This window comes from Pristiophorus japonicus, chromosome 7 (assembly GCF_044704955.1).
Source record: "Pristiophorus japonicus isolate sPriJap1 chromosome 7, sPriJap1.hap1, whole genome shotgun sequence".
Taxonomy (NCBI): Eukaryota; Metazoa; Chordata; class Chondrichthyes; family Pristiophoridae; genus Pristiophorus; species Pristiophorus japonicus.
The window spans coordinates 236,957,928-236,972,044 of record NC_091983.1 but is presented as its reverse complement, the minus strand read 5'-3'; the positions used below and the strand labels follow the sequence as shown (position 1 = coordinate 236,972,044).

At 46.8% G+C, this 14,117-nt stretch overlaps 1 protein-coding gene across 1 annotated transcript in view; it reads right to left on the bottom strand.

Moving 5' to 3' along the window:
• Positions 1-14,117, bottom strand: part of LOC139266703 (equilibrative nucleobase transporter 1-like) — a 60,140-nt gene that overhangs the window by 21,734 nt on the left and 24,289 nt on the right. The window contains exons 5-7 of the mRNA XM_070884291.1: positions 12,874-12,966; positions 12,127-12,266; positions 1,394-1,617 (exon numbers count right to left, since the gene is read on the bottom strand). Coding sequence (XP_070740392.1) covers positions 1,394-1,617; positions 12,127-12,266; positions 12,874-12,966 — 457 coding nt within the window. The remainder of the gene's footprint in view (positions 1-1,393; positions 1,618-12,126; positions 12,267-12,873; positions 12,967-14,117) is intronic.

Here is a 14,117-nt window from a genome sequence, read left to right as displayed (position 1 = left end):
GTTAAACGGAGCAAGAATTAGCCAAGGAAAAATGTATCGCAGTCTTCAGACATTTCCAGAACAATTTCGACCAGGGCGGCCTACTGGAAATCCTCGCCCTTTCCCACCCTAACTTACAGCACAGAAGGAGGCCAATCGGCCCATCCTACCTGTGCTGGCACTTTGAAAGATTCCATTCAATTAGTTCCACTTCCCCTCTGCTCTGTCCCCATAGCCCTGCAAATGGAGTTCCCCTTCAAGTATTTATCTCATTCCCCTTTTGAACGTTATTATTGAATCTACTTCCACCGTCCTTTCACGCAATGCATTCCGGATCACAACGACTCGCAGTGTAAAAATAAATTATCCTCATCTTCCCTCTGGTTCTTTTGCCGATTATCTTAAACCTGTGCCCTCTGGTTACCCATCTCCTGCCTGTGGAAACAGTTTCTCTCTATTTACTCGATCAAAACCCTTCAGGACTTTGAATATCTCCATCAAATCTCCCCTTAACCTTCTCTGCTGTAAGGAGAACAATCCCAGCTTTTCCAGTCTCCACATAACTGAAGTCCCTCATCCCGGGAACCCTTCTGGTAAATCTCTCCTTAACCTTCTCTCAGGCCTTGTCATCCTTCCTAAAGTGTGGGGCCCAGGATTGGCCACAATACTCCAGCTGAGCCCTAACCAGTGGTTCATGAAGGTTTAGCAATAACTTCCTTGCTTTTGAACTCTCTGGCCGAGAAATTCCTCTCGGGCTGAAATGGATCTGAATTCCAGGGTCTGCGTGTAACGGGGGGCCGGTCCGATACCGCCATTGTGCACCACCAGCAGAGATGGATTTCTCGGCCTATGCCTCCACAAATAAAACAAAGGAGCCTACATGGAAAAGAGGGGGAGAGAGAAGGGGAAATGGAGAGACAAGGGGAAAGGGAAAAATGGGAAGGGGAAGGGGAAAGGGTGATCGGGGAAAAGGAAAGAGGGAAGGGGAGAATGGGAAGGGGTGAGGGGAAAAGGAAAGGGTGTAATCAAAAGGGGGAAGGGAGAAATGCAGAATGGGAAAAGGGAGTGGGAAAGAGGGAAAATGTGTGAGGGGAAAGAAAGAGCGGAAGGGGAAAGGGAGAGGAAAGGAGAGGGTAAAGTGGGAAGGTGTAAGGGAGAAGGGTGAAGAGGGGAGAGGAATGGAGGAGAGAGGGAGAGGAGTGGGTGAGGGAGGAGCTGGAGTGGGGGAGAGGGGTAAAGGAAGGTTGGAAGGGAGAGTGAGAAGAGAGGGGGAGAGAGGGGGAGGGAGGGGATTGGGAGAGGGAAGAGATAATGTGACAGGGAGGGAAGATGGAGAGAGAAGGGGAATGGGGAAGGTGAGGAGGAGGGGTAGAGGGATAGGGGAGGTGGGCGCGGAGGGGGAAGATGTTCTCACCTCTTGGTCCAAGCAACCGGGGATTCACACCATCAATTATCTCCATCTCTTCGTGACTCTCGCCCCTGTCTCCCTCTGTTACTTTCCTTCTCTTCCCCGTGTCTCCTTTTATCTCTTCCCTTGTCTCGCTCCTATCTCCATCCATCCCTCCGTAAGGCTTCCGCTGGCTCTCAGTCCCTTCCTCGCAGGAGAAGGTTTTCAATTCAAACTTCGCACAAATCATCCTGTCCGAAAAAGCAAGAAATTCCTTGTTAAATACAGCATCTAATTCTTTCAATTAACACCCACCCCGGGGTATCTGTTATTCTAAATATAAACCATCTGAACCCATTGATTAGATTCCAGCCTGCAACACTCTGGAGTATCTGTTGTGCGATATATAAACACCCGCAAACCCCGCAATTAGATTCCAGCCTTTAACTTACTCCTGGTTATCTGTTATTTTATTTACAAACTTTTCAAACCCCTCGATTAGATTCCAGCTTGTAATTCACTCCCAGAATTTCTGTTATTCTACATATAAATGAACATCGATTAGATTCTAGCCTGTTAAACTCCGGGGTATCTGTTATGCTCTATATAAACAACCTCAAATTCCTCAATTAGATTCCAGTTTGTAATTCACATCCTCACCACCACCATTGATGCTCTCGTCCCTGTTGAAACAACGGAGTAGCTATTTGTACTAAGTCTCCCTTCTGCACATGTGTCTCCCAATGCAAGAGTTAGGAAAATATCACCGACTCCGCCCCTCCCCCAGCGCAATTCCTACTCCACGATGGTATGTTGCCTCCCTGGTGCAAGGGTCAAGGATGTCTCGGAGCGGGTGCAGGACATTTTGACGAGGGAGTGTGAACATACAGTTGTCATGGTGCATATAGGTACCAATGATATAGGTAAAAACAGGATGAGGTCCTGCAAGACGAATTTAGGGAGCTAGGAGCTAAATTAAAAAGTAGGACCTCAAAAGTAGTAATTTCAGGATTGCTACCAGTGCCACATGCTAGTCAGAGTAGGAATTGCAGGATAGTTCTGGTGAATACGTAGCTTGAGGAGTGGTGCAGAAGGGAGGGATTCAAATTCCTGGTACATTGGAACTGGTTCTGGGGGATGTGGGACCAGTACAAACTGGACGGTCTGCACCGAGGCAGGACTGGAACCAATGTCCGAGGGGGAGTGTTTGCTAGTGTTGTTGTGGAGGGGTTAAACTAATATTGCAGGTGAATGGGAACCTATATAGGGAGACAGAGGGAAGTAGAATGGGGGCAGAAGCAAAAGATAGAAAGAAGAAAAGTAAAAGTGGAGCACAGAGAAACCCAAGGCAAAAAGCAAAAAGGACCACATTACAGCAAAATCCTAAAGGGGCAAAGGGTGTTAAAAAGACAAGCCTGAAGGGTCTGTGCCTCAATGCGAGGATTATTCGGAATAAGGTGGATGAATTAAATGCGCAGATTGCAGTTAACGGAGATGATGTAATTGGCATCACGGAGACATGGCTCCAGGTGACCAAGGCTGGGAACTCAACATCCAGGGGTATTCAACATTTAGGAAGGATAGACAGAAAGGAAAAGTAGGTGAGGTGACGTTGCTGGTTAAAGAGGAAATTAATGCAATAGTAAGGAAGGACATTAGCTTGGATGATATGGAATCTGTATGGGTGGAGCTATGGAATACCAAAGGGCAGAAACCGCTAGTGGGAGTTGTGTACAGATCACCAAATAGTAGTAATGATGATGCGGACAGCATCAAACAAGAAATTAGGGATGTGTGCAATAAAGATACAGCAGTTATCATGGGCGACTTTAATCTACATATTGACTGGACTAACCAAACTGGTAGCAATACGTTGGAGGAGGATTTCCTGGAGTGTATTAGGGATGGTTTTCTGGACCAATATATCAAGGAACCAACTAGAGGGCCGGCCATCCGAGGCTGGGTGATGTGTAATGAGAAAGGACTAATTAATTGTTGTGTGAGGCCCCTTGAGGAAGAGTGACCATAATATGGTAGAATTCTTTATTAAGATGGAGAGTGACACAGTTAATTCAGAGACAAGGATCCTGAACTTGGGGAAAGATAACTTCAATGGTATGAGATGTGAATTGGCTAGAATAGACTGGCCAGTGATACTTAAAAGGTTGACGGTGGACAGTCAATGGCAAACATTTAAAGATCACATGGATGAACTGCAACAATTGTACATCCCTGTCTGGAGTAAAAATAAAACGGGGAAGGTAGCTCAACAGTGGCTAACAAGGGAAATTCAGGATAGTGTTAAATCCAAGGAAGAGGAATATAAATTGTCCAGAAAAAACAGCATACCTGAGGACTGGGAGAATTTTGGAATACAGCAGAGGAGGACAAAGGGTTTAATTAGGAAGGGAAAATAGAGTATGAGGGGAAGCTTGCTGGGAACATAAAAACTTACTGCAAAAGCTTCTATAGACATGTGAAGAGAAAAAAATTAATGAAAACAAACATAGGTCCCTTGTAGCCAGGTTCAGGTGAATTTTTATTGGCGAACAAAGAAATGTCAGACCAGTTAAACAAATACTTTGGTTCTGTTTTCATGAAGGAAGACACAACTAACCTTCCGGAAATACTAGAGGACCGAGGGTCTCGTGAGGAGGAGGAACTGAAGGATATCCTTATAAAGCGGGAAATTGTGTAAGGGAAATTGATGGGATTCAAGGCTCATAAATCCCCGGGGCCAGATAGTCTGCATCCATGAGTATTTAAGGAAGTGGCCATAGAAATAGTGGATGCATTGGTGATCATTTTCCAACTGTCTATCGACTCTGGATCAGTACCTTTGGACTTGAGGGTAACTATTGTAACGTCTTTGTTTAAAAACGGAGGGAGAGAGAAAACGGGTAATTATAGACCAGTTAGCCTGACATCAGTAGTGGGGAAAATGTTGGAACGAATTATTAAAGATAAAATAGCAGCACATTTGGAAAGCAGTGACAGGATCGGTCCAAGTCAGCATGGATTTATGAAAGGGAAAACATGCTTGACAAATCTTCTGGAATTTTTTGAGGTTGCAACTCGCAGAGTGGACAAAGGGGAACCAGTGGATGTGGTGTATTTGGACTTTCAAAAGGCTTTTGACAAGGTCTCACACGAGAGATTGGTGTGCAAAATCAAAGCTCATGGTATTGGGGGTAATGTACTGACGTGGATAGAGAACTTGTTGGCAGACAGGAAGCAGAGAGTCGGAATGGCAGGCAGTGACTAGTGGAGTGCCGCAGGGCTCAGTGCTGGGATACCAGCTCTTTACAACATACATTAATGATTTAGATGAATGAATTGAGTGTAGTATCTCCAAGTTTGCAGATGACACTAAACTGGGTGGCGGTGTGAGCTGTGAGGAGAATGCTAAAAGGCTGCAGGGTGATTGGACAGGTTAGGGGAGTGGGCAAAGGCATGGCAGAAGCAGTACAATGTGGATAAATGTGATCTTATCCAATTTGCAGGCAAAAACACGAAGGCAGAATATTATCTGAATGGCGGCAAATTAGGAAAGGCGGAGGTGCAACGAGGCCTTGGTGTCATGGTTCATCAGTCATTGAAAGTTGGCATGCAGGTACAGCAGGCCGTGAAGAAGGCAAATGGTATGTTGGCCTTTAGAGCTTGGGAATTTGAGTATAGGAGCAGGGAGGTCTTACTGCATTTGTACAGGACCTTGGTGAGGTCTCACCTGGAATATTGTTTTCAGTTTTGGTCTCCTAATCTGTGGAAGGACGTTCTTGCTATTGAGGGAGTGCAGCAAATATTCACCAGACTGATTCCCAGGATGGCGGAACTGACACATGAGGAGAGATTGCATCAACTGGGTGTTTATACACTGGAGTTTAGAAGGAAGAGAGGGGATCTCATAGAAACTTATAAGATTCTGATGGGACTGGACAGGTTAGATGCGGGAAGAATGTTCCCGATGATGGGGAAGTCCAGAACCAGGGTACACAGTCTTAGGATAAGGGGTAGGCCATTTAGAACTGAGATGAGGAGAAACTTCTTCACTCAGACAGTTGTTAACCTGTGGAATTCCCTACCACAGAGAGTTGTTGATACCAGTTCATTGGATATATTCAAAAGGGAGTTAAATATGACCCTTTCGGCTAAAGCGATCAAGAGGTATGGAGAGAAAGCAGGAAAGGGATACTAAGGGAATGATCAGCCATGATCTTATTAAATGGCGGTGCAGGCTCGAAGGGCCGACTGACCTACTCCTGCACCTATTTTCTCTGTTTCTAAGTCTCTTAGCCTTTTCTGCGCATGTGTCCAACACCACGTTACAGCCGAACGCATCCGCCGAGCCTCCGAACCCCCTGCTCACTGAGCCCTGGTTCTTCCAAGCCCCTGGTGCCTGCAAGCTCGGTGCGAGTGTTACAAGGGATATCGTTCGGGTGGTTAAAATCAATAAGTCACGACACTGTCACTATTGACTTCATACCCAATAAATCCCTTAACAATCTGCTCACAATGCCTCACCTATGGGGGCAGTGGGGGGGGGGGGGCGTTGGACAATGTGGGGGTATGGTCTTGCGCTGGGGTAAGCAACTTCGGCTGGAACTTGGCAGTGGGAGGTAGCACATGTGCTGGGGCAAGAGTCTTCAGCTGGCGGAGGGATGCACTTGCGCTGGGTCAGGGCTTCAGCTGTGGGAGGAAGCACATGTGCTGGGGTAAGGGTCTTCAGTTGGCAGAGGCAGCACTTACGCTGGGGCAAGGGACTTCGGTTGGAACTTGGAGACTTTTGGGGAGATCAATCCTCAGTGGCTTCTGAACTCAAAATGGATCGAATTACAAATTGGAAAGTCACTCAGAACTTGGGCTAGATGGTTCCAATTACACATTCCAAAGAAACTTCAGGCTGTGGCTTATCCTCCAAGGGGACCAATCAGCAATAGATCATGTGAAAATGGAGAGCCAATTAGAGAAACGGCTGATTTTCAGTTAGGACAAATAGACACAGCTATAAAACAATTATTCTCACCCTGGCCGTTCCCCGTGGTACAGACTTGATCTTCACTCCCTTAAGTCCAAGGGACGTAGACTTGAACAGACGTGGCAGACAACTGGTTTAACCATTCACCGCCAGATCTGGCTGGACCAGATAAAGCATAATCGTGTCCTGCTCTCATCTGCTAAAATTGCTCACGATTCCAGAATCTTCTGAAATGTAAAGCTAAACCCCGGCTTCTATTCTCCACTGCTAACTGTCTTTTTAAAGCCTTCTTCCCAGTCTCCACCTCCACCTCTGACAATAAGTGTGAGGAGCTCATGGACTTCTTTGTCTCTAAGATTGAGACCATCCGTTCAGCCGCCTCTGCCTTTCCTTCCCCTAGCCCAGTGGGCCAAACTTCCTCTAAGGATCCCTCCTGTCCTCACATCTTTCTCCAGTTTCTCTCCAATCTCTCCTCATGACCACTCTGAGCTCATCCTGTCCATGAGACCCACTTCCTGCTCCCTTGACCCTATTCCCACCAAACTGCTGACCACCCAACTTCCTTTTCTGTCTCCCATGTTAGCTGACATTGTTAACGGTTCTCTCTCCTCAGGTACTGTCCCCCTCTCCCTCAAATCTGCCGTCACCACCCCTCTCCTCAAAAAAACAATCCTTGACCCCACTGTGCTTCCAAGCTACCACCCCATCGCCAACCTCCCTTTCCTCGCCAAAGTTCTTGAACATGTTGTCGCCTCCCAACTCCGTGCCCATCTTTCCCTCAATTCCATGTTTAAATCCCTCCAATCTAGTATCCACGACTACCACAGTACCGAAACGTCTCTCATCAAAGTCACAAATTACATCCCTGCTCCTCCTTCCTGACTTGTCTTCAGCCTTTGACACATTTGACCAATCTATCCTTCTCTAACGCCTCTCCATCGTCGTCCAGCTGGGTGGGCCTGCACTTGCTTGGTTCCATTCTTATCTATCTAATGGTAGCCAAAGAATCACCTGCAATGGCTTCTCTTCCCGCCCTTGCATAGTTACCTCTGGTGTCCTCTAAGGATCTATCCTTGGCCCCCTCCTATTTCTCATCTACATGTTACCCTTTGGCGACATCATCTGAAAACACAGCCACAGTTTCACATGTACACTGATGAAACCCAGCTCTACCTCACTAACCTTCTCTCGACCCCTCCACAGTCTCTAAATTGTCAGACTGCTTGTCCAACATCCAGTTCTGGATGAGCAGAAATTATCTCCAATTAAATATTGGGAAGACCAAAGCCATTGTTTTTAGTACCTGCCACAAACTCCGTTCCCTAGCCATTAACTCCATTCCTCTCCCCTTCCTCTGTCTGAACCTTGGTGTCATATTTGACCCTGAAATGAGCTTTCGACCACATATCCACTGTATAACTAAAATTAACAATTTCCACCTCCGTAACATCGCCTGTCTCCGGCTTTGCCGCAGCTCATCCATGCCTTTGTTACCTCTAGGCTTGATTATTCCAATGCACTCCTGGCTGGTCTCCTACATTCTATCCTACGTATACTAGAGGTGACCCAAATCTCGGCTGCCAGTGTCCTAACTCGCACCAAGTCCCGCTCACCCATCACCGCTGTGCTCGCTGACCAACATTGGCTCCCAGTTAAGCAATGCCTTGATTTTAAAATTCTCATCCTTGTTTCAAATCCTTCCATGGCACTCGCCCCTCCCTATCTCTTTAATCTCCTTCAGCCCCACAACCCCCCGAGATATCTGCGCTCCACTAATTCTCTTCTCTTTGAGCATCCCTGATTATAATCGCTCAGCCATGCCTTCTGTTGTCTAGATCCTAAGCTCTGGAACTCCCTGCCTAAACCTCTCCGCTTCTCTACCTCTCTTTACTCCTTCAAGTTTCTCTTTAAAACCTACCTTGTTGCCTGCCCTAATTTCAATAAGTTCATGGCTGATCTGATCATGGGCTCAGCTCCACTTCGCTGCCTGCTCCACATAACCCTTTAGTCCCTTATTAATCAAAAATCTGTCTATCTCCACCTGAAATAAATTCAATGACCCAGCCTCCACAGCTCTCTGGGGCAGAGAATTCCATAGATTTACAATCCTCTGAGAGTAGAAATGCCTCCACATCTCAGTTTTAAATGGGCGGCCCCTTATTCTGAGACTATGTCCCCTAGTTTTAGTTTCTCCTATGAGTGGAAATATCCTCTCTGCATCCACCTTGTCGAGCCCCCTCATTACCTTATATGTTTCGATAAGATCACCTCTTATTCTTCTGAACTCCAACATGTATAGGCCCGACCCCTATCTTAATAAGTCAACCCCCTCATTTCCGGAATCAAGCTAGTGAACCTTCTCTGAACAGCCTCCAATGCAAGTATATCCTTCCTTAAATAAGGAGACCAAAACTATACGCAATACTTCAAGTGTGGCCTCACCAATATCCTGTACAGTTATCGCAGGACTTCTCTGCTTTTATACTTCATCCCCCTTGCAATAAAGGCCAACATTCCATATGCCTTCCTGATTACCATTGCGAGCTGCTCCAAGGATTTTGAAATGTGCACCTAGGTGACGTCATCAAACCCTGGTTGCCGTTTTGGAGCATTGGCAGGAACATCGGCAGAGCCCAGGTACAGAGGAGTGGGAAGGTCGGGGCAGATGAGCGGCGAGTGTTTGTGGCGAGATGCGGTGAATGTTTATGGCGGAGGAGCAGTGAGAGATTATGGCGGAGGTGCGACAGATGAGGGTACGGGGCCCAGAAGAGCCGAGGCGATATGTGTGCGCTCGGTCCGTGCAGCGGAGCAGGTCTCCAGTCGTCTTGGTTACTCCTTGCAACTGGACCAAGACCTAGCTCTGTCAAGCCCGTGTGGTGGCTGGTGTGCAACGGTCACCACATATTAAAAAAATTCATGCACAGGCATCTTCCACCCCCTCAATTGGAGTTCAGGACTGGAACATCGGGTCCTTCATCGAAACACCTGTGGACTCATGGAAGCAAGTCATCCTCGTTCGAGGGACTGCCTATGATGATGGTGACTTGGTGTACCTGCATACTAACTTTTTGTGTTTCATGCACAAGGACCCCAGGTCCATCTGAACTGCAGCACTTTATAATTTTTCTCCAATTAAATTATAATTGGCTTTTCTATTTTTTCTGCCAAAATAGATAACCTCACATTTTCCCACGTTATATTACATCTGCCAAATTTTTGCTCACTCACTTAGCCTGTCTGTATTCCTTTGCAGATTTTTTGTGTACTCCTCACCATTTGCTTTCCCACCCATCTTTGTATAATCAGCAAATTGGCTACATTACATTTGGTCCATTCATCCAAGTCATTAATATAGATTGTAAATAGTTGAGGACCCAGCACTGATCCGTGCGGCACCCCATTAGTCATTGTTTACCAATCAGAAAATGACCCATTTATCCTGACTCTCTGCTTTCTGTTAGTTAGCCAATCCTCCATCCATGCTAATATATTACCCCCAACCCCGTGAACTTTTGTCTTGCGCAGTAACCTTTTATGTGGCACCTTATCGAATGCCTTCTGGAAATCCAAATGCATCACATCCAGTGGTTCCTCCTTATCCACCCTGCTCGTTACATCCTCACAAAGAATTCCAGCATGATTTATCTTTAATAAAACCATGCTGACTCTGCTTGATTGAATCATGCTTCTCCAAATGTCCTGCTACTGCTTCCTTAATAATGGATTCTAGCATTTTCCCAATGACAGATGTTAGACTAACTCTTCTATAGTTTCCTGCTTTTTGTCTGCCTCCTTTTTTAAATAGGGGCGTTACATTCGCATTTTTACAATCCGCTGGGACCGCCCCAGAAGGCAGGGAATTTTGGTAGATTACAACCAATGCATCCACTATCTCTGCAGCCACTTCTTTTAATACCCTAGGATGTAAGCCATCAGGTCCAGGGGACTTGTCAGCCTTTAGTCCCATTATTTTACCGAGTACTACTTCATTAGTGATTGTGATTGTATTAAGTTCCTCCATCGCTATAGCCCCTTAATTATCCACGATTGGGATGTTTTTAATGTCTTCTACCATGAAGACTGAAGCAAAATATTTGTTCAATGTCTCTGGCATTTTCCTGTTCTCCATTATTAATTCCCCAGTCTCACCTCTAGGGGACCAACATTTACTTTAGCCACTCTTCCTTTTTATGTACCTGTAGAAACTCTTACTGTCTGTTTTTATATTTTGTGCGAGTTAATTTTCATAATCTATCATCCCTCGCTTTATCAATGTTTTAGTCGTTCTTTGCTGGCTTTTAAAAGTGGACTGACATATGAGGAGAGACTGGATCAACTGGGCCTTTATTCACTGGAGTTTAGAAAGATGAGAGGGGATCTCATAGAAATGTATAAGATTCTGACGGGACTGGACAGGTTAGATGCGGGAAGAATGTTCTCGGTGTTGGCGAAATCCAGAACAAGGGGACATAGTCTTAGGATAAGGGGTAGGCCATTTAGGACTGAGATGAGGAGGAACTTCTTCACTCAGTGAGTTGTTAACCTGTGGAATTTCCTGCCGCAGAGAGTTGTTGATGCGGCTAAAGAGATCAAGGGTTATGGAGAGAAAGCAGGAAAGGGGTACTGAAGTTGCATGATCAGACATGATCTTATTGAATGGCAGTGCAGGCTCGAAGGGCCGAATGGCCAACTCCTGCACCTATTTTCTATGTTTCTATGTTTCCAATCCTCTGGCCTCCCACTAGTCTTGGCCACATTGTATGCCCTTGTTTTCAATTTGATGCCACTGCTCATCAACCGTCCTACACTTTAATCTATGTTCCCAGTCCACTTGAGCCAACTCTGCCCTCATACCTTTGTAGTCTCCTTGATTTAAGATCAAAACCCTAGTTTGAGAACTAACTTTCTCACCCTCCAACTGAATTTGAAATTCAACCATGTTATGGTCACTCATTCCTAAAGGATCATTTATTAATCCTGTCTTGTTACACAGTACCAGATCGAAGATAGCCTGCTCCTTGGTTGGTTCTGCACTGTACTGTTGAGGGAAACTATCCCGGATACACTCTATGAACTCTTCCTCAAGGCTACCCTCAACAATTTGCCTTGTCCAATCAATATGAACGTTAAAATTGTCCATGATTATTGCCGTTCCTTTATTACAAGCCTCCATTATTTCTTGATTTATACTCCATCCAACAGTGTAGCTACTGTTAGGGGGCCAATAGACTACACCCACCAGCGACTTTTTCCCCTTATTATTCTTTATCTCCGCCCAAACTGATTGAGCATTTTGATCATCTGAACCAATATCGTTTCTCACTAACACACTGTTCTCATCTTTTATTAACAGTGCTACCCCACCTCCTTTTCCTTTCTGTCTGTCCTTCCCAATTGTCAAATATCCCTGAATATTCAGTTCCCAGTCCTGGTCACCTTACAACTGTAATATAGTTGCAGCAATTTTCTGTATTATATTTCTGGATTCGGGACGTCGGATTGTCTCCGAAATCCAGAAATACCTGAAACTCGGCCAAGGGGTGTCTGGATTTGGAACGTCGGATTTTCTTCTCCGAAATCCGGAAAAACCCGAAAACCAGAATGGCCTCGGTGACGAGGTTTCCGGATTCGGGACGTTGTACCTGTATTCTATATATAAACCACACCGAGCACCTTGATTAGATCCCAGCCTATAACTCACTCCCAGGTATTTGTTATTCTATATAATCCCCCAAACCCCTGGATTAGATTCCATGCTGTAACTCACTCTGCCTGCCCTCCTTACCCATAGCTGTACTCCTCAGGCAGGGGATAGGGAATGTGTGTGCGGGGGAGCAGGAGGCAGGTACGCACGATGTGCAAGCAGCTCAGGCAGCTGATGAACAGGAACATGGGCCTCAGGGAGAAGCCAGCCTCGTACAACACCTACAGGGAGAAAGGGTGGGACGCAATAAAACAAGAGGTGACCATTAACAGCAGATCTCGCCTGACACCACTCCGCACTCTCCCCTTTATCTCAACCCCCTCACCCCACTTTATCTCTCCCCCCACACCCCCCTTTATCTCTCGCCCCTCATTCCCCCTTTATCTCTCCCCTATCCCACCCCACACCCTCCCTGATCTCACTCCGCACCTCCCCTTTCTCTCTCCCACACCCCTCACTCCGCACCCTCCCCTCTCTCTCTCCTACACCACTAACCCAGCACCCTTTCCGATCTCACACTGCCCCCTTCCCTCTCTTTCTCCGTGTGCCCCCTCTCTCTCTCTCTCCACCTCTCTCTCCCTCTTTGCCCCCTTTCTTTCTCTTCTCCTCTCTCTCTCTACAGCCAGAACTCTCTCCTCTGCCTCTCCCCTCTCCCCCAGACAGAGGGAGTGAAGGGCTCCTCTCTCTGATGGATAACACTGGGTGGGGTCAGTAGGTCAGGCCCTGACCTTTCACCCTCTGGTCCTCTGAGCTGGATGTTAAGCCAGGCAGTGAGTAAGTTTGAATCCATCTGTTTTTATAAGCTAGTTTGCGACCTGCACCTCTCACCTTGACCAGCAGAAACACGCCAGATGAGGTACTGAAGGCTCCGTTGTACAGTGTGATAACTGTGGATCGTTTGTTCCCAAATAAGTTTCCAACCTGGGGATCAGACACAACAAAAACAGTCACTGGAGCTCTATGTGCCCTTGAAGCCGCTCCCAAACAGATCCATCGTTAGCTGGGCCACACACAGCAGCAAGGGCCCAGGCTTCATGCCCGGCCTGTGCTGAGTCAGCTGATCACAGTCGGTGTGGTACAGAGCCCCACACACACACACACACACAGCAGGAAAAGGCCCAGGCTCCATCCTGTGATCTTTATGTGTCATACCCTATTACGCCAGCAGATGGCACCACACAGCCTCCATTCAGATTGGAATGTGAGTTTTATTTATACAAAAGATGCCGAGGTCTAGAAATTGGATATGGCCTGAAAACGGGTGGTGTCATGGGCCAGTGCAATTTGGCTGCAGCAATTCAAAGTGGTGCAGGTAGCAGGCAAAATTTGTGCTGCCTGCTCATTTACATGATTGGAGAGGTGATCTCAGCAGTAAACGCACTGCTGGTTGGCTTAGTGCTCAACAAGTGGGTCAATATCGGCGCAGTCTCATGGTCAGTAATGTTTGGCCTGGTCTCTCTCCATTACTTAAAGGGGAGGTGCGATGATGCAGCAGCACCTCATTGTAAGTGAAGTTGGAGACATGGCTCAGCAACAACACGGAGAATGAGCCCGAGGGTCTCGCGGCATTGGTAGTGGCACAGGAGAGAAGGTGGGTTCCTGTTCCCGCAGGGTGGCAGGAAGCCATTAAAACCCACTGGCAAGAGGTAGCTGCGTACGTCACGGCCAACAGTGCCATGCCACGGAACTGGATCCAGTGCCGATAAAAGTTTAATGACCTCACACGGAAGGTCAAGGGGAGTGAAGGCTTCAGCAAATGTCACATCCCACCATCTGCACCACAAGCCTCACAGTGCTCAATACACCACACCCCATCACTCACCTACCAACAATCTCGACCGTTCACCACTCATACCTCACATTCAGAGCTTCACTTCACACTCACAACCGTACCATGGCTGCAAAACTCACATCCACATATCACACCTTGCAGGCACTGACAGCTATTCAACTATGGCAGGCACATCACCCAAACACATTGCACCACACTCAATCACTCACACATTCCACCCAAAGACACTGCACCACACTCACTCACTCACACACTCCACCCAAACACACTGCACCACACT